A 27,489-nucleotide genomic window follows, 5' to 3' on the forward strand; every position below is an offset into this window, starting at 1 on the left:
TATTATTACTTAAAATGTTTATTGGGGAAAAAATATATGGTGAATTTACATTCATTCTATTACAGTTCCTGCCGCAGAGCTACTCGGGCCAAAGTTTATTTGAAGGTTCGAGAGACTCAGAAAAGATCTGTCGGCTCCATCCTTGTGAGATTCACGCCAGGAACTGCGGGAACTCCAAGCACAACTGCTCCACACAAACTGACATTTGCAGCTGTGACTTGGGTGGCGAAGCGCGTATGGACACGGGGGATTCTTTGGACAGCAACTCTCACCGCCACCAGCCCCTTTCCAACAGCTCCCAGTATTCCTGCCCCCCTTTCCCCCCCCACAGTCCCTCAGAGCCCCGCCCAGACTTCTGCCCCGGGAGGCCCGAACTCCACCACCGCCCCTTCACCTTTACCCCACGCAGCTCTCCACAGAGCGCTTTGGACCGATTACAAAGCTCATCAGCAAAGCCCGGTGGAGGCACGTGGCCAAAAGTCCCAACGGGAGTTTCAGTTCCTGAGTGTGCACAGCTCTCCATCTACAAGAAGGTCAAACAGAGGAAGTCCGTCTTGGAAGGGAATGCCTTCAGGAGACCTGAGACGTCCTTGAAGCTGGACTACATGTCCCAAAGCTTCTCCATCCACTTGCCGCCGAGCTCCATACCTGAATCCGCTCAAATCCCTCCCACGCCGCCGACCAGGAGCGACTCGTTCCGGTTCAAACACCGCCAGCAGAGCAGCTCGTCATCGGACTCCACGACTACCACCAGCGCTCCACCTGGCAACCCGGCTCAGGCTACGAGCCCGCGGGACCAGGGAGCGGCAGGGCACCAGCTCTACTACACCGACGGTCCTACGGGGGAGGCCAGAAGCAGCTCCACGAAACCCGCTGAGGAGGAGTGGCGCCGGCGCAGGGCTGAGGAGCGTCCGAGGAGGCGGTACCGGCCCAAATCGGCACCGACACTGCGGCCAAATGTCACTCCAATACACATCCCGGTCACCATGCAGGTAATTCGTACACTGTCCTTATCGTGTGTGTTTGTTGAAAGATTGATTAATTAATTAAAAAAAAATTAAACCATATCCTTTCCCTGTTTTGCTTCCTGCAGGTTCAGAGTTTCTCTAACGACGAGCATTCCCCAGAGCCGATACTCTTGGAGCGCTTCTCACCCAATCGCTCCAATCGGTACGGCATGCCCTCCGCGCCCCCCAGTCACGGCAGTGCCACTTCACGTAAGTTATTGAAACAACTTTGCCTGGTGTTCGTGCTTATGGTAGGATATGATATGGTGTTGAGGAGGTTAGTCTGATCTTTATGTGCTTTGTGTTCCTCCAGACGCGGCACAGCAAGGTTTAGCCCCGCGCCCTGCGGTGACGGCGGTGATGGCTAACCCAGTGTACCCCCCCTGGAGCCACGAGATGCAGACCAACAACCGTCCTCCAGCGTCCAGCTCGGGCGTCCACACACATTCACACACAAGGTGTCTGCCAGTTTCCTTTTATTTTCCAGTTCTTCCTAGCAGACATTTAACCCACCATATATTCTGTGCTGTGTTGATATGAATTAATAATATCTGTGGGTTTTTGCCTGTATTTGAGGCAATTTCAGCTTTGGAAACTGTATATTTTTGATGATTTGCTACTGAAAGTATACAGTCCCAGTTCATTATTCTATAAAACAAGTTTTCTCTGCTCCAGATCTCACAAACAGATGGCATGTAGCAAATTACAGCTTGCTCCGAGTTGAACGATTGACCGTGTGAGGATTCACTGAGGCCTTTCTCTCCACTTTTAGCCCTCGGCATCAAGTTTGCCTCAGCCTGGACCTCGGCCACAAGCGCACTGGAGACTCTACTGAGACGAGCTGCATCCAACCGCCACACAGCACCAACTCCCTGCCCCCCAGTAATCTGTCCTGTAAATAAAGTCTTCTATATATATTTGCACTCTTAATGGTCAATTCACCCAAATCTTACTTTAATTAAGCCCTGCAGATTTCAGTATGATTACCTGACCTAAAGTGAAAATTGAGTGATTTTAAAACAAAGTTTTAAGTACATTTGCATTATGTGAAATCTCCAAAGGGAACGGCCTCATTAAATGCCTCATCAATTGACTGAGATGAAACGCACTCGTCACACCTGTCTGACTCTGCTCAGGAGGGACTGTGATGGATCAGCTGCATCTTGCATAACCATTTTAGCAGTGCATCACAGCACAGTGTCTTCTAACAAGTTTATCACCTTCAACAAACCATATCTGGGGGAAACCTTCCCTGTTCTGCATGGCTTGATACTCTCATAAACAAGTAAGACGTTTCTTGCTTTGTTTCAGTGAACCTTTTTTAATGACTTTCTCTGCTTGCGGCGTTTAGGCTCCTCCTGTTCTTCGCCGTTCAAGGCGGAGCGCGTTAAGATCGTTCCGACCCGTTACCCGCGCGCCACTGGATCACACAAAGGTACGACGGGGCTTTGCAGAGTACATCCTCCGATAACGAGCGCCGCAGAGGTGCACATCGAGGCTGAGCTCGCGCCTTTCTCCGCTGACTCTCCAGGCTCCCTCTCGCACTCTGAGTGCAGCAGCCCGACACCTCCAATGTCCCCCGTCAACTTGGAGACATCGTCTTTCACTAGCAGCCAATCGCAGAGCTCCATTTCCACCCGGCCCAGGATATCCGTCAGCCCCGCTCCCGTTGGTGACAGGCGGAAGGATGGGTATGCCAGCCCCTCGTTAGGGCCGTAATGCTGACATTATTCAGCAGAACATGACGGGTTTTCCTCCATTTGTCTGTTCTTCTGTCTGCCTCATTGTAATTTAGTGCTCGCGAAGCAGTAAACAAAGCTGTGGGCCCTCTATCATTAGAACACAGACTCTCCATCTTTCATTTTATTCTCATCGCTTTCCGACCCCCCTCTGCTTTGGGTGATTACTCTCTTTCCTCCTTCTCAGATTTGTCTCTTCTGTCAGACTGGCAGTTAAGCCCAAGTTCATCTCTTTAAAAAGTTTGAGGTTTGTGCTGCTTGTAGCCCATAAACTGCACTACCTCCAAGGCTGTGAGAGCCCCCTTACACCAGACCTACATGCTGCACGTTTGTAAAACAAGTTGTCAATTTACAGCTTTAATTCTTTCTCATTTACTTAGAATGCTGTTTTGTATGATTGCATGACTTTGAGTTGGCTTATGAAATGCGCTCAGCGTGTCCCCCGTCTTTGTAACTGAGTGCTAGCAATGTAACTTTTAAAGAGAACTTCAAACGTAAGTCCCAACAAGAGAGCTAAGTTGGGCTTAGATCATTCAGTTGCAGTCTCAATGGTTTCCCACAGATATGTTAACATTACAGTTGAAAAACATCGTTTTCTTTTTTGCTGAAGGCCGTACTTGGAGCCTCGCAATGTGACGGTACAGAAAGGAGCGGAGCCGCTGGGGATCTCCATTGTGAGCGGCGGGAACGGAGGAGTCTTTGTGTCCAAAGTGACAGCAGGCAGCATCGCACACCAGGCTTGTTTAGAGTACGGAGACCAACTCCTCGAGGTACGGCCGCTACCACAACACGCCTGTATCTCTAGCTGTACTTTTGCTGTTCTTTTTCCGTGTCTGATGGTCACTACTGTTTCCAGTTCAATGGCATCAACCTTCGCAATGCCAACGAGCAGCAGGCGCGGCTGGTGATCGGGCAGCAATTTGACACGGTCACCATTTTGGCTCAGTATAATCCTCACATGTTTCAGCTGGGCAACCACTCTCGTTCAAGGTAAGCAGGCAAGGAGGAAAGAACGCCACAACAACGTGGATAAATAGATCGCTTATTTATTCTTTCTTCTTAAGTAATTTCGTGTAAAAGATTTTGACTCCACCGCTGTCCTTTTTTTTAGTTCTCGTATGGAGTCAATCAGCGGCCAGCCGGCCAACCGGGACAGCGGAGCAACCTCCCCGGACCCTCTGAGTGACCAGGACGAGGGCACCGTGACGCCGCCGTCCAAACACGCCACTCCCACCACCAGCCCGCACAACTCCTTTAGGTGGGACTGGAAAAGATTTCAGTTTCCACTGATCTGTTTTAGTATCCATTCATTTATTTCGTCTGTACGTCCGTCCTCATTGTTGTGAAGCAGCAACTAGTTTCCTGTTTGATGTGAAATGTTCATATGCCAGTAGCCGACGGTTGAAGACTTTTTGGAGGGGCCCATAGTGAAGAGCTATGCAACTTCAAAGCTTGACTAGAGTTTTCCTTCAGGTTTCCTGGTTGCAGTGCACGGCGGGCTGCGGAGCCTCGGCTGGTGAGGCTGAAGAGGATCCAGGTGGAGCTGGGAGTTCTGGTTTGCGGAGGAAACCTTTATGGCATCTTTGTGGAGGGTTTGGATGATGAGAGTCCTGCTAAATGTCCTGACGGCCTGCTGCCCGGAGACTTGATTTTGGAGGTACGTGCATGAAAATCCCTTTTTAATTAACAAAGAATGTCATATAGACTTAAGACTTGTTGATTCTTTTTTGTTTGTCTGTTACCTCCAATCTAGTCACTCCCTATTCTCTCTATTAAACACACATAACAGTCATTTGATGAGGAGAAAGGCTTTATGTTTTAAATATGCTGTTGAAAGTTTTTCTTTTTCTTAATTCATCATTTTTCTGGAGGGCTTTCTTGCGTGCATCTCGTAGGATTGCGAAGCCAACACTGCCAATGCGATGTGGAAGTCTGACGGCACCTGAGTCACTGATACTGAACAAAACAACTCTTTGGTTACTCACTCAGATTTCAAACACTGCCCCCTTTGAGCCCTTTGTAGCACGACTCTATAAATCGCTGTGGTCGTGCCTCGTTTGGCTCGCTTGGCTCGCTTTTATTGAAAATGATGAATCATCTGTGTTGGTCGCCAAGCTCGGTGTTCTGTGGTCAACTAATGTAATGTGTTTTTTTTTAAACAGTACAACGGCATCTGCATGAAGAACAAAACTAAAGAAGAGGCTTACCTGGAAATGTTGAAACCAGCTGAAACAATTACATTCAAGGTCCAGAACTGCGTGGACAACCTGCCTGCAATCAAAGAGTCCCCCGGGGATGGGTTTTTCATCAGGTACCTAAACAGATCTTAGTCTTCGTAAACTCCTCCCATAGACCCAGAAGAGAGAAATTCTCATACCAAGTATTGAACCCCAGACATTTTTTTTTTTTTTGTCTTTTGATCTGATGTGTCCTTGATCAAAATTCAGTGGAATGTATTCTTCATAACTGCTGTTGTTGTTGTTGATCTCTTGTCAGAGCACTTTATGAGCGGGTGGCCGAGGTCGAGCAGGAACTGAGCTTTAAGAAAGATGACATCCTCTTTGTCGAAGATACACTACCAAACGGCAATTTTGGCTACTGGACGGCATGGCAACTTGACGAGAACGCGCAGAGGTTGGAAAAGGGGCAGATTCCGAGTAAATACATGTAAGTCCATCCAAACGTGGTCATGTCATCGCCACAGTCAATGATGTCACTTTGACTTATCGGGCCCTTTGAACTCCTCCTAACGGTGCTCGCGTATCTCTAAAGGATGGACCAGGAGTTCTACCGGAGACACAGCGCGGCTGACGTGAAAGACGACAACGGCACGGGCAAGACTTTGTCGGCCGCCGCGCGTCGATCCTTCTTCCGCCGCAGGCTGAAACACAAGCGCAGCGGGTCGAAGGACGGGAAGGAACTGATGACCCTGGACGGCATAAGCACAGATTCTCTGCCCATTAACGAAGGTGAGGAATCAACAGGTGAAGGAGTTCTTTTGTAATCCAGCGCCTTGGCTTTCCCAGAGCGCATAAATGCATAACTGAGGTTATTCAAAGGCAGCTGTATCTCGCGCACTTTCTGATGACGAGTGTTTCTGTGTTGAACTGCTCAGACGGCGTCAGCCTGATGTACCAGAGGGTGCAGAGGGTGCAGGGCTCCTTCCCCAGACCAGTGGTGGTCTTGGGTCCATTAGTGGAGGCCAGTAAGGACATGCTGGTGAAGGAGGTTCCGGACCAGTTCTGTCGCTGTCTGCCCGGTAAGCGTGTTCACACAGGACAAGTCCGTTATTAAAAAAAGAATGTCACATGTCTGTCATTGTCTTACTGCAGAGAACAGTTTGACAGGGGGGCGCGGTTTAAAAATTGAATTAATAAAATCCAGTTGAGTAAAAGGAACAAAGTCTGTTTTTGAATGAACATTTTTCACAGTTGTTGTTGTTTTTACTTTCAGAGATAATGAAGGCTTCTCAGCAGGCAATAGAGCGCGGCGTGAAGGATTGTGTGTTCATCGACTACAAACGAAGGAGTGGCCATTTTGATGTGACAACCGTAGCTTCAATAAAAGAGATTGCAGAGAAGGTAACTTCATCAGTGTATTTCACTTTATACGAGGACAACCTCTACATGTATTCTACTCCACTAATCTGAGTACATTGACAGCAATTGTGGGTTTTTTTTTTTTTTTTTTTGTGCAGTACTGCCTCTATTTGCAAGCGGTTGTGTATTTGAACCACACTCCCCATTTCTCATGTGGTCTCATGTTGTCATTTTCTCTCCTAGGACTGTCACTGTTTACTCGACATTGCACCCCACGCCATCGAGCGTCTTCACAGCGTTCACATCTACCCAATCGTCATATTCGTTCGCTACAAAAATGCCAAGCAGATAAAGTGAGTAGTCCCTTGACTTGAAAGATGTCCATGACCACTGAACAAACACCATATACTGATAATGTTCGATCGAAAGGCAGAGCGGCAGATTTTGACATTCCTTCTCCAATGTGTGCTGCTCACAAAGCTCGTTGTTCAGCGTTTTTCTCCGCTCCTGACCTTCCTTTTTCAGGGCTTCATTTAGTTTTTTTTTTTTTTTCTCCACCTTTTTGCATACACTGGTTTGGTTGTCTCATTGTATTTATTTTTCCTTTTGAAACCTTTGGTCCATCTTTCCAATTTCCTGTTGAGACACTAGTGTTTTTGTTTCCACTCTTTCTGAGCCTGCTTCTTCATTTCAAAGTCCTCCACCGTTTCCTGCAAATCTCCTTTCTGTTTGGCAAACATCATGAATTTGATCTTGGTGTCCTTTACACCACGCACTTTTTTTTTTTTACTTGTTCGTTGAGTACTTCTGTGCAGATGCTCAATGTTTCTGAAGAGGTCCGTGTTCTTTCTGCAGAGGTCATATTTGTCCTGCCTGAGGGCAACATTCTCATTCTTCAGATCCATGAAGGGTGACAGGCGGAGTCATTGTTTGGGGCTTGTGTTCACATCAGCAAAAAACACAACGTACTTCTATCTCGCGTGGTATTTTCTGAGCAGAGTCACTGGCAATATATCTTCAGTGCTCTCTCAAAGCAATACCAGTGACACGAATGATATTGAAACTAGAAATAAAGAACAGCTGCTGCAGGAACCCACTTTCTCCATAGGATCTATTTTTTTCAGTAGCTTTTCTAGAAATGTTCCGACTGTTGTAAGTTAGTTCCTCTCATACTTGCATTACGAATGCATCCCCTTAAAGCATACGTATTTATACACAACGACGGTAGGGACGGGTCCCTGCCAATGTTTGAGCAAATTAATTATCTTAGGAGTGAACAGACGTGCACACACACACACCGATAAAGACACACTAAGGTCTGGTAGAAACCGGCTTTCTCGGCTACACAAACACCCACGCCTGCAAATCTATGAAGTGGTGCAGCGGGCGGCCGTGGCGGAGATTGATTCCTGCTAAGCTTTTGCTGTCATCAGCTGAGTGCCAGCTGTCCAGGGAAAGCTCGTGCGCCCTGTGGCTCCGCTGTGTGGCGTGGGCGGCTAATGCACTGGCGTCCCCGCCCACCGCTGCAGCACACAAACCCGCCTCCCACGCTGCAGCGACTGATGGGAGCCTAAGCTGGCTTTTGTGTTTTTTATTTTCTATTTTATTCATCCTCTGGGAGGCAACAGCAGACCAGTATGTTGGCTGCACACTGGGTGCCACAGAGAGAGGGGAATGTATTTTAACTTAGTTCGGGTGCTCCCGGTGGAGGGAGACCGGGGAGTTCAAAGAGAGACTGTCTGCAGATATAAAGTGAACCGATTGTAGAGTTTGCAGTAGTGAGCTCTCAGTTATATCCTACTGGTTGTAGGTTACACCTGATAATGTCGCAAGGATTCGTGATAGAGAGATTTTGCAAATGCATATATCAACAGTATCCAGTTGTTTTAGCCAATTTAGCAATGTTGAAGTATTATGGTAATAAGGAAAAAAATGTATAAATGCATTAAAAAAAAGTAATTTGAGTATGTTGAATTGTCATGCATTTATTGTTTTCTATAATTAATTTACCTACCTAAAATGATGATAAATACTCGTACCTCCGTATGGAGGCTTATCCTACTGATGCTTTTGCGGTTGTTGCAGTGCAAATTGTTTTGGCTTTACGTTAAACACGCACAAGCACAATAAATATCACTAAATGGAAAGGGAGATTTATCTGGGATTATAGCAAACTGCTTTAAATCTCTTTAAACCCATCTAAATAAAATGTATTTACCGGTGTGGTATTGCTGTGTTTGTGTGTAGTGTGATTTTCAAGAATGTTGTTTTGTGTCTTCAGAGAGCAGAAGGACCCTTTGTACCTGCGGGACAAACTCTCACAGAAACATTCCAAGGAGCAGTATGAGGCGGCACTGAAAGTAGAGCAGGAGTACAGCCGCTTCTTCACAGGTTGGTGGAAATGACCAGATTTTCTGATATATTGCATAGATGCATCTTTTTTTTAATTTAGTTTTTAGTTGTTGTTTTTTAGCTTTAGACACATTAAATTAAAAGTAGTATATACGAGGACTAATTTGAGTGCTGATTTGAACGCTGTGTATATAAAAGCTTATCCTTTTAACCCTCATGAAACGTCAAAACGTTTTTAATTTAATTTATTTGAATTACTACCAATACAAATAGAATTCTATATCTTAAAAAGTTAGATATTTAATGCAACAGAAAATGAGGTCATCTGGACTTTTTGGAACACCGTATCTTTGCAGATCAGAAATAAAGTTTTGGTATCTAGAGCAGCAGCCAGTCTGACACAGCCGACTGCCCGGCTGATTAATGACTCCATAAAAGAAGTAGATTAATGGGGAAGGGCTCTTGGAATGAACACATCCCCTTTAACAAGAAAACGCCAAGAGAACTAGTAAATACCAGCAGATATGTTTTTCTCTTACAGCTTTTGATTTCCAATCAAAGGATACATATTATGCCAATTGTCAAGAGACATTTTTTTTGTTTCTACTTACTTTGCTTAAATTGACAAACATAGTTTTGTTTTTACAAAAAAACATCCTTGTTTGTGAAATTTCTCCTTTTTAAAAAAAACAAACATGTGCATTTGAAAAAACGCACAACAATCTCTGATTTAATTATTACAGAGTTGAAAAATTAGGGTAAAGGAGTAAAATAGAGAGAACCTTACGAGACCTTTGTAGCTACTAAAGACTCGCACAGTACATTTATCTTAACTTTTTATACGCAAAATGACAGTTGGGTTGCATTGTGGGTAACTTAGGCATCAGTTTGAAGCAACCCAACACTTTTCACAAACAATTAATACATTTTAGTTTTTTTCATTGAGGGCTTTACGATGGGAAGAATCTCTAGTTTGTCTGTTCCTCCCTGTGTTGCAGGTGTTGTCCAGGGTGGCAGCGTCGCCTTCATTTGCACTCAGATCATGACCATCGTGGAGCAGGAACAGAGTAAAGTACTGTGGATTCCAGAGGGAGCGCCGTAGAGCGGTCACCATACGCACATTATTCCAAAAACGGTGGACACGATGTGATTTATTTTTAGGACTCCAATGGCTTTTCACATATAGCAGTATCTGCACTGATGGCGACCATGTAATATTCCCACTATCATAATTTTCTACAGTACTACATATAGATTTGTTTACACTAGTATTGAATACTTGAATGTTTTATTCCTCCTCGCATCCAGTAGCACTGCTTTTTTTTTTTTTTTTTTTAATCCCACTTTGTACCACGAATTTGTCGGCCCACAGGAAGTCTACATAACTGAGGACTTTATTCTTGAAGATGAAAGTGGACCACTGTGTCTATATATATTTATATGCATTTTCCTGCGGTGTAATTTATCTAATCAAATCAAAGATGTTGGTTATGAACTTTGTTACAAAAGTGTGGTTTTGTAGATGATTGGAAATAATATTTTCCACTTAATGTTCTACTTTCACATAATGTTGCAGTCCCCTGTCCTATTTTACTCCTTTTTATAGCACCGTCCTTTCATTCATCATTTCAGCCCTAAAAAGATTATTGTGCCAAGCTGAAAAACCTTTTCTCATCACCACCCATCGTTAGTTTATTAGCACTACAACATCCAGTATATATCACACAGCAGGTATTTTCTTTACACCGGCCAGTTTGTGTGGTTTTACTGGTGTTGCCAATAGTGTCCATCTTTGTCAAGTGGGTTTTGTTAAGACGGGTTATTTAATATATGGTTCCTGGTTGGCTGTCAACTAAACACATTTACATGCATGTCTTGGATGTTGTCATCATGTTCAAGTTGGATGAAATGATCGAGGTCCTCTCCTAACAAAGGTTAATATTTCTATAAAATATTAAAATCTGAGTACATGTAAAGCCAGTTGTCTGTGTTTTTCCATTGGAATATCACCTGATTGTTGAATTACATCTTTGATGGATATTCTTGCCTTTTTGGTTCAAGATGACTCACAAAGCCGGCTGTTATTAAAGGGGAAAAAAAATGCCACAAGTTGGACAATTTCCCCTTCTTGTCCACCAGAGAGTGTAAACCACCCCTATAGGGGGGAAATGGTGTCATTTTACCACTATTCATGCAACACAAGAGCATGGCTGTCTAATACTAAACTCTGTAAAGTAGAAGAGAATGTAACTTTTTAATCAACATAGTTGACAAGAAACGTGCACTAGCCTTTAGATCGCATCACTTGGATGCATAATCAAAGCACAGTGTCATGGGAACGTGTTCAATTCTACATGTCATCGATTAAATGCCAATCCTACAATTTTAGAACAAACAAACACGTTATGGTCTCGAATGTTCTTCGTTGAAATGAATACATGAAGTAGTTACAAAAGCGAGAGCCGTAACCACCAAGTCCCGGTGATCCCACATGGACGTAGCGGTCGCTATAAATAAGCGGACATGCGGCTACATGGACGCCCGCCGCCGATGGCTCCTCCCCCGCTACCTGTTCATCTGCGAGGCCGTCTCCCGACGAACGGATGCGACAGGCGGCCACCGGAGCCCGCGGAGCGGCGACGACTACATCCGCTCTCCATCGCAGCAAAGCGTCTTTCTTTTGCTTTTACTGGGTTTTAAAAGAAAATACTTTATTCAAAGGATATTTCCTTTAAAGGGGCATCTGCGAACGCGGGGAGCGCATTCAACAGTGCGCGCGGCTGCGGGGCGCAAGGAGCTGAAAGCTGCGCTATCGCCGCGGCGTAACAACGCGTCCACAGATTCGTGCGTCGAGACTGCCGGGGACATTAGCGAGTCTTTCGGGGACTTGGCACAAACCTGTGATTTTTGTTTGACCCCTTTTTTTTTAAATATTTTTTTTTAAATATTTGGATTTTCAAATTTGGATTCGCTGATTGGATGACGCGCCATTCCAGCCGCGAACGCTGGTGCGACTGAAATCTTGATTTCAAAGGAAGTTTTTTTTGTATATATATATTGTTTTTATTGCTCTACGTGACTGCTGTCGACTCAACTTTGACGTCGCCGCTTCGTGAAGCCAGATGAGGAGGCAGGGCAGCGGAAGGCGCTTGACTTAACATGGCTGAGCCGCTGGGGCATCAGGGGGCGCTGGCCGGAGATCCCCGACGCGCCTGAATCCAATTTGAGTTGATTTTTGGGGGTTGTCTTTTTTTTTTTTTCGAGGTGGCTGGCAGGTGACCAGTGGCAGAGAATGTCGAAGAGGGATAGATTCAACTCTGATCCGTCCATCCACATCTCCAAGATGAATGTCATCATCCCGTATTCCCCAGATGTGCCCTGTGACAGCAACGGCCAGCGGATGTGGTGGGCTTTCCTCGCGTCCTCCATGGTCACTTTCTTTGGTGGCCTCTTCATAATCCTCCTGTGGAGAACTCTCAAATATCTGTGGACTGTGTGCTGCCACTGTAACGCCAAAAAGAAGGTAACGCCTGTGCACCTCATGAACACCACCACACCCCGATGGAATGACTTATTTATTTCAGGTGGGGGGGGGGTTGTGCCACAGCCAGCGCGCGCTGCAACAATGCGTCCGCTGTGATTCATGAAATGGGCTCCTAATTAAATCAGCGTTAGATAAGGCCTCTGCCGACAGAGAGCACAGTGGGCTGTGTGACTTTGAATAATTAACTATGCTGCTCATATAATAACAAATGGTTCCCGTTATTCTAAAACGGTTCTCTCTTTACTGGTGAACGTCGGCGGGGTTGGGCAGGTTGTTTTTTGTTGTTGTTGCAGCTGACACTTGTTGGTGGGCAACCTTATTTGTTCCACTTGTTTGATTTAAACAAACTATATATGTAATGCATTCAAACAGGTTCTCCTCCCCATATTACCATTTGTGGTCTTTGCACCAAATGCAATACGAATATAATATTAAGAGGGTAGCGTCTACAAAACTGACACAAATACACCTATTACCGTCTTTATATAACTCTAATGTACAGTCAAGTAGTACGTTTGTTTTTTGTACATTTTTACATTTTTTTAACATTTTTTTTACATTTTTAGATATTTAGTGACACCCCCCCTCTCTCCCTCCAGAAGAATAAACATGAAATTGATTGAAGTGCTGCAGAAACTATTGTAAATACAATTCCCAATACTGTGACAATCACAAACTGACCAACAAAGTCCAATCCGCCCCCCTTCTTTAGTTGGAGATATAATTAAATGCGTCATTTGGATGAACTCACACGATTTGACGGCATTGACAAAAGGACAAACCATCGGAAACGTTGAAATTTAAGACCACTGTTCAAAGCAATTAAAAGAAAAAAGGTTTGTAATCCCATAGCCTAGTTTCTCATCAACAGTCTGACGCCATGACGATTAGAAGCTTGTAGTGAACCGTTTGGTTGACACATCTCCAAAAGTCAGGAATAGTTTTGCCCGTTGAGGACACACAGTTCAGCTGTCTCACATTGTTGGATGTCCAGCAGACATTGTGTTGCCGATGGTGTGCGTCTGTAGCGCCTCTGGAGGGCAACACTCGTGTCCCCGTGTAATCCCCAGATATTCATTTCCATAACATTTAAGAGCAGAATCCCACTAGATTTTCTCTTTCATAATTGTTACGAAACCATCGGCCCGAGGCCGCCTCAGTCCTGTGTTGGGGGGGGGGGGGGGGGGAGCATTGTGTTCATGGGGCTCTGACTGTATCTCAAAGTTTGTATCTAGATTTGTTGGAAGGTGGACCGGCTGATACGGGTTATGCTTTCACCTCAACAATGTGCGTTTATCTCTCAGGGTAGATGAGGAGGAATGGCGAAGGCTGCATGGAGGGTTGGTGCTCACCGCTTGATGAAGACGTCCGTGTCATTCCTACTCTGGTTTTACAGCTGTCCACTTCCATCAGTGCTTTTTGGTTAACTTAAGTACTTGCTTACTCTTTACAATGTGTGAAAATACCTAAACACGTCCTCTGGGACCAAGATGAAGTCCTCTGATGTCCTTTTATCTGACAATTCATACCAGATACAATGGTTAATTAAGCCTCTTTTCTTTTGCTAGATGAATGACTTAAAGGAAGGATATTCCATAGAATCCACCAGTTGCATTTTAAACATGGACAGAAATGCATCTCAGGATGAGCTCGTTTCCTTCAGAGTCCACAGCCGAACGCTGCTCATGTGTGAATAAAGGGGAGCGGTCAGGTTGTGTGTTTTCGTTCAGTGTGCCAGGAGAAGCTGGTGAGCTCCACCAACCTCTTGTGCTCCTCCTGCGGGAGTCGACCAGCGATGGGCCATCGTTTCACTTCCAGTCTTCTTTTTTTTTGCTTCTCCGACATTCATCTTGAAAACTCCTGCCCTGTTTTCTCCTTTTCTCACCAAAGAATCAACCTTCCTCCAAAGTGTCAGAAATGCAGTGTCAGGCGCATACGGTATGCGCCATATGAATCTGTGTTTTTGTTGCTAAGCAACTAGCAAGCAAAGGATTTCGTTATAGGAGTAAGTCTCTCTCTCTCTCTCTCTCTGCAGTTGTCTCGGCTGTGAGATGCAGCAGGTTGTGTTGGAGGAACCCCCCCCCACCCCCCCGTGCATGTCATTAGCGGCCCAAACATGGAGCTTTCAGTGCACGTTGTTATCGTTCATAGATGGGAGTTGATAATCTGTTTCCTCCCTTTCAGTTTGTCCCCCCCCCCCCCCCCCCCCCCACACACACTGTGAGGCGTTCGCTGTCCCCGTTCTGTTGCGACAGCTCCCGTATCTGTGAGATTTAGCCTCCATCTCCGTGGCTCTGCCTTCCCAGTGGGATGGAAATCGATGAAACTGGCCATCTGCGAGGCTCTGATGGACGACGGCTATTGTCTGTCTGTGTGGAGGAAAGCGACTGTCCGTGGCGACTGGCCCCCGCTCTCGTGATAGGGATTTGACACGCCGGGGCAGCTCCTTGTCTTTTCTTTTTTTTTCAGGCTGTGTGTAAAAGATTCATTTTGAAGTGACGGGTTTTATTGTTTGTTTCTTCCGTGTTCAGGAGGTTTGAGAAATCCTATATCGGTAGTTATGACAGCCCCCCCCTCACACACCCCCACTCCGCCAAACCCACCGACTCGAGTGAAGTGACTATATTTACGCACCTGCCGTGCAGCCCACAGTGGACAAAGGTAGATGTGTCATTGGTTAATGAAAGACACCCCTCGCCACCACATATTTTTAGCCCCCCTGGCTGCTTGGACCGGCCATGATATTTCCTACAAACAAAAGGGTTACTCGGGATGGGATGTAATAACTTTGGGGATCCAAAGACTTTTCCTTTCAACACCATCAGGACGTCGACATGTCTGGTGTTAGAGGAAATGTACCAACACCTGCATTTAAATTTGCTACAGATATTCGCCTGGCTTTTTACAACAGGCCTCACTTTTGTATTTTCCTTGTTTAAGAACTACCTGCACAACTAATGCCTTTGCACATCAGCCACACTTTCCCATGTTCGAGGTTTCAGATGGAGAGTCACACTCACTGCTTTTTTTTAAAAGTGCTTCTGGAATATTGTAATCATGAACAAGTGCTTATGATCGAACAGCTGTAATTACGAGTCAGAATACCTGAGTGGCACTTTGCTGTCAAACAACATCGGGGACATCGCCTATCATAGGTTATTTTTAATACCAGCGATAGTTAGTTCTGGAAAATAAACTGGCGCTCCGCTGCAGGATTGTATTAAAATTGACAAGAGCCTGATTTGGTTGGTGTATATTTAATTTAAAGAGGAGCGCTTCAACATGTTGTACTTAAAGTATAAATGCAGAAGAAAGGGCCCTTAGAGGCAGCATAATTTATTCAAATTCTTGACCTTCATCCTTCAACAAAAGGCTGTGCAATTTAGACCTGTGGGTTATTTTTAAAGCGGCTATATTCCTCTTTAATGTCTTCCATGATTGGCTGTGTAATTAGTTCGACGGGTATTAGCTGCTCCCATTGCATAATACAAGCAGCCTGCTGCAGCTTGGCTGTCATTGCACCATCTGGGATCCAAAAAGGCCTCCGATTATCACAAATGTTAAACATCTCGACGGTGCCAGAGCCTGCGTCGCTGCTGCTTACATACACTGGATTATGGTGCAAGACCAGTTTTTGTATGACGTTTTTGCCAGGATGTGCTTTTATATATATATATATATACATATATATATATATATATATATATATATATATTATGAACATCACACCTGGCAGGAAAGTGAAACGTCCCTTAATTGGCTTGTGGCGATAGTCCGTTAACTTTTTTTTCCCACAGATTTCTGTGGCGGTATTTCACAGTTTTGCTCTTTTCAACTATTTTAAATATAGTCTGTGATCATGTTCTTCAACAGTTCATTCATAATAACATGTTTCTATTAGGGCCCAATTTTAGCTTCTGCTTCCACATAACAAGCTCAGTTAAACGGATGACAAGTTTTAGTTGATCTGCTCTTTGATATTTGTATTCATGTTGATCCTCACCAAATAATTTGGCATTAAGCGATTAATTGATGGGAAGGACGTGAGGTCAAGTGACATAATGTAACAGTCTTTCTTCACACGTCACAGTGGCCGCAGATTAGTTATGAGACTCGGATATTTCCATAAGATTCTCCTCGAGATTTGATTTATTATTAATTGATTTATATTCTTGTATTTTAAATAATTGATTCACTTTTGCAGAAATTCTATCACGAGCCACATGTGTCAAGGGGACCGGACTAAGGCGAGAGAGCGAAACCTATATTTGGAGACTGACTATTGATCAAAGTGACAAAGAGGAGATGAACTGCTTGAGTGGGTGTAATGACCACATCTTCTCATCTGGTGTCTGCAGCTACATTAAAAATGTATCCTTTCATTTTCATTTCATTAAATTATGGTCCAGTGGAAGATTGTTTAACCCTCTAGATGTGTATTAAGACCACTACTTGAATCAGATTATCAATATGCATTATGATAACAAAATAAGTGTTATCATTAGATTGAAAAAACTGGGATTTTCTAATATTTATATTGCCACATTGAATTTTGTTTTCCTGCATGTGACCTTAAGATGGCCTTGACCATTTTTTTTTTTAAAGAATAATTGGACCGAAGCGTCTCATGAATCACAAATGATTCATCTTTGATCTCTTCTAGTGGCATTTAAAAATACCATCGGCAGTGTGTTTTCAGTGTACATTTTTAGATGTGGTCATTAAGGTGCTGGGGGATCGCAGCGTGATGCCAATTAGGCCTACTTAACGCCGCCTGTGTCGCTTCATTCATTGAAGCAGGGAAGTGCACCGTCAGATAAACAAGCAGGTCAAGTCTTTCATGGAGTTGTGTTCAGAGAAGATGAAGAAGAAGACCTCAAGTGCTTAAAAAAGAAAACAAAGAGCCCTGCACACTATTACTTTTACACACTTTGCTTACGACAATGATACAATCCCCTGATATGAAAATAAAACATTACCTACGTATTGTCTGCTGTGGGATGTGCAAGAATCACACAAAAATACCGTTGTTAAGAATATTTTTTGTTGTTGTTGCTTTTACTTTGATTTGACAGAAAGGGAAATGTAGGTGGAGATAACTTGACTTGGAGTGCTTAGTATTCATCAAATGCAGAAAAAACACTGAGTCTGGATTATCTGGATAATGCTGTCAAATATTGTATTTCGTCAAGCTGACATTAAGATGACCCTGATGACATGAGATTTCCTATTCAAAAATACAGAACACAAAAGTGAAATTTCAGTCTTCAAAGTGTTCTTTACAGGCTGAGTCGTATTCTGTGACCAACTCTGTGTCAAATCGGTTAAATATCACTTTTTAAATAAAGATAATGTTTAAGTACGTATCTAACACTTCCTAAAAGAGCCATCAGCCTAAAGATGAACAAATACTTCCCCATCACTCTTGACGTACCTCTGCGCAGAAAGACTTTGAAACGTATTCTGCGACTTATTTCATTCATTAACACAATTGTAATATGCGTCTAGAATGGTGTCCGTATATTGTAGGAACTGTCGATGGATTATCACGACGTTTAATGTTCTTTTAACAGACATCCAACAGGCTTCTGACTGACGAGGCACACAACATTCTCATCCCCTCCCCTTGATCTCCTTAAGGGGATTCAAAAGAGAGAGAGAGAACTTAAATTTCCCAAAGGCTCTGTTTCATGACTTGCTTAATGAGTTTTTTTTCCAGCTTTTTTTTGTTTTTTAAATGAATGACTGATGTTGGTTTAGGAAGTCTCAGTGGTTTCGTTCACTGTGTAAAATAACAGACGTGCCTGCTTTGCCCAATTTATTAAAGCAAAAGACGCTACACCCACATGACAACCGAGTGCAATTCTCAAGTCGATATTGGGGAAATGGCCTGGAAACGGCTGTCACTTGTCGCCTCTCGTTTCCAAATTGCAGTTTCGCAGATTTGTTCCTTCCCTGTGTCTCGTTGGCTGCATTGGCGACTGAGTGAGCTGGACATGTTGTTATCAGGTTATTGCTGCAGGCGGAGGCCTGCAGAAAGTGTAATATGGTCGCCTGGTGGTCCTGCTTGTCTCTGACTAATGGCTTTTAACATGATTGAATTACTTGCGTGCGGCCAGCTTTTTTTCGTAATAATGATAGAGGGGGTTAATATGCGTGTGGTCGGGCGCCATTGTTGAATACCCCGCTGAAAACATTTTTTAAATTAAAGTTTTTTTTTTTTTTGATTTGATCAAATGTTTTACTCTCTCTGGGAAAGGACACAGTTTAGCTCTTCGAGATTGCTAATGTTTAACATATGTTGCTTAGTACTAGAATTATCAAATGCCGACTTTAACTTAACAGCTGCTGCATAGTAAAGACATGCAGCAAAGTCAAAAGACTTTTGATTTCATTGAATATTTTGAAACTTCATTGAAGTACAGTTTTACATTAAGGAAATTATTGCGTTAAATCATCCCTTTTTTTTTTAAACAACTTACCTTTTTAAAGGAGAAATCTACACTTCAACTGAAGTCACTTTCCCTCCTCTAACTACGCAAAGTGCGTCAACTAATCCCACATGACTTGCAGAGCTGCAGGTGGAAAGGCCCACAGAGACTGATGTGTGACACCATTAAGGCGGAGGAGGAGGGGAGGATGTCACCGGGTAACATGCCTGAGTTGAGTTAGCCTTAAGGCGCGGGGGGGGTTTCATCAGGGAGCACGGCTAACTGCTGCATCCTTTCTCGATTTCCTGCTCTGTGAATCATGCCCGTCCCAGCAGACAGACAGACAGACAGTTGGAGAGACAGACAGGCAGGCGGCCCACTCAGTGGAGCAGAAACACCAGGAGCTCAGTGGCTGCCATGGATACACTCCTGGAGTCTCTTTGCTGCTCGCACTCTGTATGTTTTTCTGTATGCACGTGTGCATGCATGTGCGTGGGTTTACTTTGGAAACCAAGAGCCTGGTCACTAAAAGAAGAACGGTGGATGAATTATTTTGAAGTGGTGTTTTTTGAGCAGTCATATTCATTTTGCGTTTTTTGTGTCAATCAAACGCAATAAAATAAGTGGCACTTTCTTTTAACAAAGTTTGGGTTTTTGCTTGTGCTCGTCTAATCAATGTCTTTTTTTTCTACTCTATATAAATTGACCATTTATAATGTTACGCTCTCAATCCCCCACAATCATCTAAGCTTGAAAAGTTATTGTCTTTTTTTTTAGGTTTCAGAAAATATAGAAATAAAGATATCAACTATCAGAAGTAACAGTCTTTACTAACCAACATTGTGGGTATTTCAAACTATTAGGAAGCAGCTATTGTCTATTTATTTTTCTATATCTTCAAATGTTTCACTGTTCCCTTCTACCCTTTTTTTTTTCTTCACAGGTCCATCGGATCATCACGGTCGATGGCGTCAAGCGCACAGACAAGGACGACCCGGCGGCCAGCGAGGTGGGCTGGATGACCTCGGTCAAAGACTGGGCGGGAGTCATGATATCCGCCCAGACGCTGACGGGAAGAGTCCTGGTGAGTTCACACTTCGTTACAATCTCTGATTGACGTTTAGACGTCTGGTGGGATGAAGCGTGACAGCCGGTCGTGATTTCTCCTAAAAGCGAAGGGACTCCCTCATATATTTGTCAATAAGAGAATGTGGTGAAAAGCCCGTCTTTTCATAGAAGAGGCCACAGGATCGAACAAGCCGCAAAACACACTCTCTTAAATGACCATTTTATTTATTTCTGCTTAGCCGATGCACAAATTTTAAAAACACCGTTTTAAAGTGCATATCGCGGTGGCTTGTCTCTTAGGCGGAAAGGATGACCCATCCAAACAAAGCCAGGGAAAAATAGATGAGGGATTTAAAATGTATTAAGGTTAAACACCCATAATGCCCTCTGGCAGCAGAGAGAAACAGATCCAAAGAACAGAAGGAGGGACATGTACAGTTTACCAATTGCATTCGGGTAGCCGAGGTGGTTGCCATGGCACCCGGCGTGTCTGTTGACAGTGTCATGCGGAGAACCCCTTGCCCCTTGGACCACACGTTATTACGTCCTCTTTTATGCCGTCGGCTGGGACGTCGTATGGCCAAGGACACTTTCAGCATTTTTATTTATTTTCCCTCCCTTTATTTCACAAGAGGGTTTCATGATTTGGATGCAAGTGGCTTGAAAATGTAACGGTGGGTTTGAGGAGCGGCGGAATGAAGTGGCATGAGTGGGAGCACCACGCCAGGGCTTGCCGCAGTGCTTGGGGCTGATCCCACTTTCACCCGTCCCACTTTATGTGGCGCAGCTCGCCCATGTTAGCTCGGTACGTGCAGGTTGTTAATCATGGGCAGTCGCACTCAATCATAATGGCTTGGAATATTAACTTACTACTTAGTTCATGTTCGTGTGTGTGTTGGGGAGACGGGGGGATTGTAGTCGTTTAATCAAAAGTGATTCATTCAAAAGGTCTCCTACTGTGACAAACACGTCCCAATTTTGAAGTAAGTGCTTTACCCATAAAATGTGCATCACATTTGTATGATGATGTTCCGGCTTTTGGGTTATGTTGTCATTTTAAAACACAATGGAGTGAAACATTTGTTGTTGTTTTGAGATGATGTAGGTTTTCTGCAAGGAGGTGATTAATACCTCAAGTGGAACGTCACCCTTTTCGCTCCGTGTTTGGGCTAAAAACAGCCCATTTCCCTCACCTTCCTCCAAATGTCACATGAAACTGTGATGACTCAGGTTCCCCCCACGGCATCGTCTCTTAGTCTGTCCGGCGCGTAGCAGCTAGTGATGGTTATCGGTGACGGCGACGTACTGCTAGCACGAGGGTTGCATTAGCTCGGCCGCCCTGTTTTTGCCTTTGAACAACCGACACTCCCCTCAGTTTACATGCGTGCGTGCGTGTGTGTGTGTGTGTGTGTGTGTGTGTGTGCGCACAGCTCAAGTGCCCTGTCTCAATGATGGCTTGACACACTGTTCAGCGAGCTCTGGTCTGTAACCATGGCAACTGCAGCTTACCTAAACACGGCAGATGTGTGTTTTCTATGTCAGCCTGTTGAGGGGGCACGTTAAAGCCTATTCCCAGGCCATGTGAGAGGGACCTTTACCTAAGAGTATGGGTTGGCATACATTCTAATTCAGTGTGTGTCTTATTTTATGAATGTGTGTTTGTGGAGCCGCTATTCCCACACCCTCACCCACGTTGTTTTGCAAACAGCCTGTTTGCTCTTAATAATATTGAAATATATATATTATCTTCTTAGTATATTTTATATTATAAATATATTGGGAATCAGCTTTTTACTCCAGGGGTTTATTTTGCACCGGTTTTAAAACTTTCACCTTTAGTTACTAAAGCACAGCGTTTTATTTTCATTTTTTTCCTGTGGGATAAAGAATTACATTGAATCTCAGTTATTCTCCGTGATGCACTTGTGAATCCAAGCGAATTGTGTTTTCTGTAATTATTTTGTCCAATTAAACTTGCTTAAGTTATTAAGAGTGGATGTGGATGCAAGCAAAGACAATTCAGACATGGATTATGCAAAAAAGGAAGCTCAGCTCCAGGATGCTTGGCATATTGTGATGTAGGATCAGTCAAGCAGACAATGGATGATGCTCAATTAGTTGTCTATCTCTTCCCGATTCACAATTATGTTTAAAAGGAGAAAAAGAAAAGCTACTAAAATTTGTTTTAGGATGTCTTTATCAAAGGTGCTTATTCACCAGTTGAACCATAACAAAATAACACTGGTGACAAAACGCAAAGGACCAAATTCAAAATATGGTCATGAATCTTAATTTTTGATGTTTCTGTTAATTTAACATAGACCCCGGGAGGAGAAGTCGTTAACTTTATACTAACGGAGACAAACCTGAAACAAATAGCTCTATAAACGGCTGGAACAAAGTTTGCGAAGCTCTTAAATGTTTAAATTGCACGACTAAGGCCTTTTGTAGGAGGTTTATGCTTTCATAATCTCTCCCCTCTAATCTGACCTTTCAGATTCTAAGCATTAACTTCCAGCAATTGCCGCGCGGCACGCTTCAACCAGACGTGATCCCGGCTCCACGTTGCGCCGTCTACCTCTGACCGTGGCTGTTGAGTGATAAACAGGTGCAGTCTCCGCTGTGGAAGGCCCGCAGGCCAGTTGTTCACTTGCCCGGCTGGCCTCGCATCTCGGCAAATTGTAAAAGATCAAACCTCTCCTTCGGGGCTATTTGATTAGCGAGGGGGGGGAGGGGACTCTCGCCGATGACCTTTGAGTCTGCGGCGGTTTATCCGCTGGAGATCGGCGCTCATCTCCTGGCATGAAACGGAAAAAGGCGGGTCCTCGGGTTCCTTCTCTAATTTCCGATCAGCTGCATGCAGGGACGTGGTTTCCCTCAGGGACACGCGAGGATCCCATCTGTCACTTTATGCATTACTGCATCCCCCCCCCCCCCAGCAGTCTCCTTTGCATTGTACAAGATCTCATGAAGAATGTCGTCATGCCACTGTTTGCTCTCGTCAAACTCGCTCTGGGGGTTGAACAGGTGGCTGCAGCTTGTGCCTACAAACTCTGCGGGTCTCCTGTAATCTCACGCGTCTATTTCCTGTTCAGTCGCACTAGTTGTTGAGAAATTGTGAAGTGTGTGTGTGTGTGTGTGTGTGATGGAGTCTGAGGTTAGAGTATTCTGGGCAAAAATGCAATATTTCTTAAATGGTGGGATCCTTCTGAGTGACATTTAGCCCACGTGTGCTCTGTTGTAGAGGTCCACCGGCGGGCGGGGGGGGGGGGGGGGGGGGGGGGGGGGGGCTGGGATGTTGCAAAGCTATTATTCTGGGCAGAGAGAGGTTTTCTATTAATGGAAGCACAGAGCTGCCCTCTGGCACGATTCGGTTTGCACTCTTCGCCCCCCCTCCAACCTCAATCACAGTCACAGGTTGCACACACAGAGTTGGGGGGGGGGGTGGTGTCAGGCTGAGTTGTCTCCGATTGTTTAATGTTGTTGGCAAACTTTACTTTTTTGCCGCAGTTTACCCTCCCTGACGCCGTCTCTCTACATGTCTGTCAGGATAAGAAAGGACAATTAGAAGTGTCATCACTTGGTACCATCCATCCAAGAACACAAGAATCCTGTTGATGGGAAAATAATTCCTAATCAGATTTATTGGTAGCTCTTAATATAACTTAAACTATAACATTTGCATTCTTGGTTTGACCGAACTGCGACTCTGAGAAGGAGCCGGTCGCCGGGTGTGTGTGCTGAGAGTTATTGGAGAAAGATCAGATATCCAGTGGATACCCATCCTGAACCATTAGCGGCGCAACAATGTTCAAGAGGCCTCCTCAGTCACCTCTTGGTAATCATTACCATCTGCCCAACAAAAAGTGGCGCAGATTACGAGTCGCCCGGGGGGGGGCCCACAACGCGTGGAGGATGTCCTGCCGGATGAAAGGGGCGAACGAGTCTGCTTTTGTCTGGACCGCCGTCTGGATTCGATGTCCTCCGGGAGCCGCACCAGGGGAGGCCAGGAGAGGCCAGGAGCTCTGAATGTAATTATAGGTGGGCCCGGAAGGGTACTTCCACCAGGCGGATGAACTCCTCCTCCTCCGCGGCAATCGCGCCACTACATGGAAAAGCTTTTTGAGTGATGAGATTGGAAGAAAAAGAGCGAGAGAGAGCGAGAAAGAGTAAACACCTTGTCGGGGACTCGTCGTCTTCTCTGCAGCAGCAGGAAAGCCCTATGTGCCGTTTGGAAGTGATGCACTTCCTTTACATGGCTAAGAATCTAACTGCGTCGTTGTCGCGCGCTAATGCTCGGCGACAAAAAGGGCCGCGCCGATCACGCCGAGGAGCCGGCACCTTTCTGCGCGTGCTTTGCTCGACAATTCAAAAAGGGGACGTCGGGTTTTTAATCCACGTGACAGATATTCCACCGACGTGCCTGTGGCGCCTCGTGTGTCCAAGGACACGAGGCCGTTGGGCCACCTGTGGACGTTGGTGCCGGCGGGATCGTGTGTCACTTTCACCGCGCCCAGCGAGCCACGCGGGAGCGCCGCTCAGCCCTGCGCCCGCCTTCGAGGCTGTCGCTATTTTGGGGTGACAGCAGCTGCCGGGCCCGTTTTTGTCAGGGCCTCGCAGGAGGAAACAATGCCAAGTTATTTAGTTGCTTTTGTTGCACCCGGTCGAACCAAAGAACATCTTTTTATTAAGGCTTCTCAGTCCATGATTGAGTCTAATGAGCTTTATTTCCTGAAACCGAGCGCAGTAATGCAGTTGTACTGAAAATTCAACACCTGAAACTCACAGGTCGACATTTATTTTTATCAAAACTGTTTTATTAGCTTTAGGAACTTAACTGTCAACGTTAAGACGTACTCAGTTACACAGAATTAATGAATAAGAAGATATCTTTTGTAGTTTTTCCTTAAAAGGGAAAAGGTTTTTCTTATTTTGTTGAGCCATTCACGATTAATCTTGTCAAAGTTGGATATTCTTTGACTGTGAACATGTCTAACATTATAAAGCACCACTGTGCCGAAGCACAGCGTCACAAAGGTGTCTTATTTTTACCTTTTCTGACCCTGGTGCAGAATTACCTGCTCGTTTCCATTTGCCTTTCAATTTTTCTTTTCATTCCCTATGGAAAGGATCATCTTTCTAAGCTGTAAATGTGCCGAGCGGTCCTTGTTAACTGTGTCAGTGTTTTGCTGATAAATCTGCTCCTTCCAAGAGATCCAAACATTTTATGTTAGAAATCTTAAAGAATTCATACAGCTTAATTCTAATTAGGAATGTGGTGGCGATGAGCCTTTGCTAATAAAGTGCTCTTTTTGGCAGACGCATTTTCAGCGGGATCCCATGTAGCACAAAAGATGGCGAGTATAATTAGTTTCATGGAGCAGCATCATATTCAGAGAGCAGGAAAGACTGCGAAGAAGAGATTTGCGATAAAAATGTTCCCTGCTCCGAAAATCCAAATCACGAGGTGTGTTTTAATGAGCTATCAAAGCTTTTTTGTCTTTCCATCCTTAAAAATGACCTGCAGCTGCTACAGTTACAGTGTCCAGCTTCCAGGATGCAGAACAAAAATTTACATTTTCACACATGATAGAAATTTCCGTTTCCATTGTTACTGCAGGGCAGAGTTTCTCTGTTAGAACCCCTCCTCCCTAAAAACATGCCTGAGTGGTGAATCATCACCGCGCTCCAATCAGCCGACCGATAGACATCACAGAAAAATGCCTATTTGTTTTGTGTCCTTCTCTTGTTTTCAAAATTTGGAGACAAGTGAGAAACAATTTCACATTTCAGCTGAGACGGACAGCGAGAGGCTGGAGGGAGACCCGGCCCCTCCCTTCCCAAGCTCTTTGCTGCCTCAGTGTAAAACTGGCTGGGCTGCTTCCAGGAGGGCTTAAATCGTGGCTTACCCGACCCTCGGATTGGAGGTTTTATCCTGCACGTTTTCATCGCGGGGATTTTGGTAGCTGAATAACGCAAACTGTACATTTAAGCCTTATTCATAATAGACTAGAACATACCGCTTTTGTCTAATGAAAGTACAATGTTTTATTAATCCTGTCATATGAAATGTATTTAAAAAGTAACCGTATCCCAATTAGAAATCCAGCAAGACATTCCAGGCTCGACCTAAAAATGTTTCATGAGTACTAATGGTCAGAAACACTGTTTTAGCTTTATTGAAAATGATATTTTGTGTCAAAATGGCATGTGGCATGTTTGGTTTTATGTAGAGTTGAACTGTCCTGTTTGGAGGCGGAACATATTTGAACACAAATTGTTCTGTTTTCTCACGCTGAGAAAGGTCCTTGACTAAAAACACTAAATAATTGTAGCACTTAAGAGCAATTATGAGTAGAATTTATCTATAGCAAGTTGTTAATCGGCTTATTTGATGAAATTGTACTTTCTTGTTTCTTGTTCTTTTGAGTTTGTATCCTCATGGTTGAAATGCACTTATTGTAAGTCGCTTAGGACAAAAGCGTCAGCTAAATGACATGTAATGTAACATGTAATGTCCACGATAGGGAGAGAAACCGTATGCCATCATAAGTTACAGCAGTAAGGCTGTTGCTTTTTTTGTTTGTTTAAATCTTCGTTCGCCTGATCCAAACATTTTTGAAAATGAAAAAGATTGTAGTTGGTTTGAATTTTTCTTCTAGATACTCAATCAGCTTTTGACTCCTGGGCTTTTTCTTGTCGGCGGAAGAAGAAATGTTTGAACAAGAGAATCCAAACATACTGAGCGAGCATGCCCTAATTGGGGCAGTGACACAGATTTTTCCTCTAAACATAAAAAGCTGGTCTGCTCATCACGGTGTTGTACAAACAGTTTAAGGGTGAGGCCTCCTCTGCAGGACCCTGTGACTCACTCAACGCATAACAAACAATGTTTTAGAAGCCGCGTTCTGTCCCTGCTTAGCTTTGAAAACAAGGCTTGTATAATAAAAAAAAATCGGATCACACGAACCTCTGAACCAATTCCCCGGTCCGTCTGTTTTGGGGGTTTTTTTCCTTCACTTTTGGGTTACCAGTAGAAACCAGCAGGAGCCTGTTGCTCCAGTTCACCGAGCGGCGCTCATTAGAGGTCGGTGCGTTGATGTTGGGCAAAGGAGTGAATCAGGAGGTGTGAGTGGCTTTAGAGCCCCTGCAGGCCGTTCCGTTCTCTGGAGTGTGACGCTTCCAGCTGACAACACTCGTTTTCCTACAATGCTTCCTGCACTAAAGGAATACGTTAGACAATTTCAGTAATGTTGGACACATGCAGGTAATATATATAATATATATTAAGCTCTAAATCAATGTTCCGCATACTGGACAGCAGCTGTTGGGGAAAGTTCACTGGGTTATTTTTGACCCTCTGTTTACTAAAACGGTGTTAACAACACACACACACACACACACACACACACACACACACACACACACACACACACACACACACACACACACACACACACACACTGACGATGTGTGTTGGAGAAAATGATACGCTCAAAGCAACAAGTAACATGATTATATATGAAAATTAAGAACTAAACAGTACATGTTATTTTTACCTGGCGTAGCCAGTTAAACATGTCAGTTAAAGTATATACAAAAGACTAGATGTTATCATTCCAGAGAACCTAAATCTAAGTGCATAATCAATCTGTAAGAGGTCTCAAGCTGACAACGTTCAAACAGTTTGTAGTTTGAAATAAAAAAGCCCTAAACATTTGTATTTCCCATCCAGGCTTTGTCCCTCTTGTGCTGTGTTGGTCTCTATTGCAGACAAAGGCGTCTTTTAGCGTCCTCCTCCGCCGTCCC

At 44.3% G+C, this 27,489-nt stretch overlaps 2 protein-coding genes across 2 annotated transcripts in view; both read left to right on the plus strand.

The window, feature by feature from the left end:
* Positions 1-27,489, plus strand: part of LOC100462713 (disks large homolog 5) — an 81,994-nt gene that overhangs the window by 12,808 nt on the left and 41,697 nt on the right. Inside the window, exons 16-23 of the mRNA XM_078103435.1 lie at positions 66-992; positions 1,094-1,217; positions 1,321-1,465; positions 1,780-1,901; positions 2,359-2,442; positions 2,539-2,647; positions 11,947-12,160; positions 19,556-19,696. Coding sequence (XP_077959561.1) covers positions 66-992; positions 1,094-1,217; positions 1,321-1,465; positions 1,780-1,901; positions 2,359-2,442; positions 2,539-2,647; positions 11,947-12,160; positions 19,556-19,696 — 1,866 coding nt within the window. The remainder of the gene's footprint in view (positions 1-65; positions 993-1,093; positions 1,218-1,320; positions 1,466-1,779; positions 1,902-2,358; positions 2,443-2,538; positions 2,648-11,946; positions 12,161-19,555; positions 19,697-27,489) is intronic.
* On the plus strand, positions 2,695-10,613 carry LOC144407999 (disks large homolog 5-like). The gene is made up of 15 exons (XM_078103282.1): positions 2,695-2,698; positions 2,803-2,815; positions 2,934-2,993; positions 3,357-3,516; positions 3,603-3,736; positions 3,858-4,004; positions 4,220-4,403; positions 4,909-5,057; positions 5,243-5,413; positions 5,519-5,715; positions 5,862-6,005; positions 6,200-6,327; positions 6,529-6,638; positions 8,567-8,676; positions 9,636-10,613. Exons 1-15 carry the CDS (start codon positions 2,695-2,697, stop codon positions 9,737-9,739), a joined length of 1,815 nt encoding a protein of 604 aa, XP_077959408.1. The 3' UTR covers positions 9,740-10,613.

Source organism: Gasterosteus aculeatus, chromosome 5 (genome assembly GCF_964276395.1).
Source record: "Gasterosteus aculeatus chromosome 5, fGasAcu3.hap1.1, whole genome shotgun sequence".
NCBI classification, from domain to species: domain Eukaryota; kingdom Metazoa; phylum Chordata; class Actinopteri; order Perciformes; family Gasterosteidae; genus Gasterosteus; species Gasterosteus aculeatus.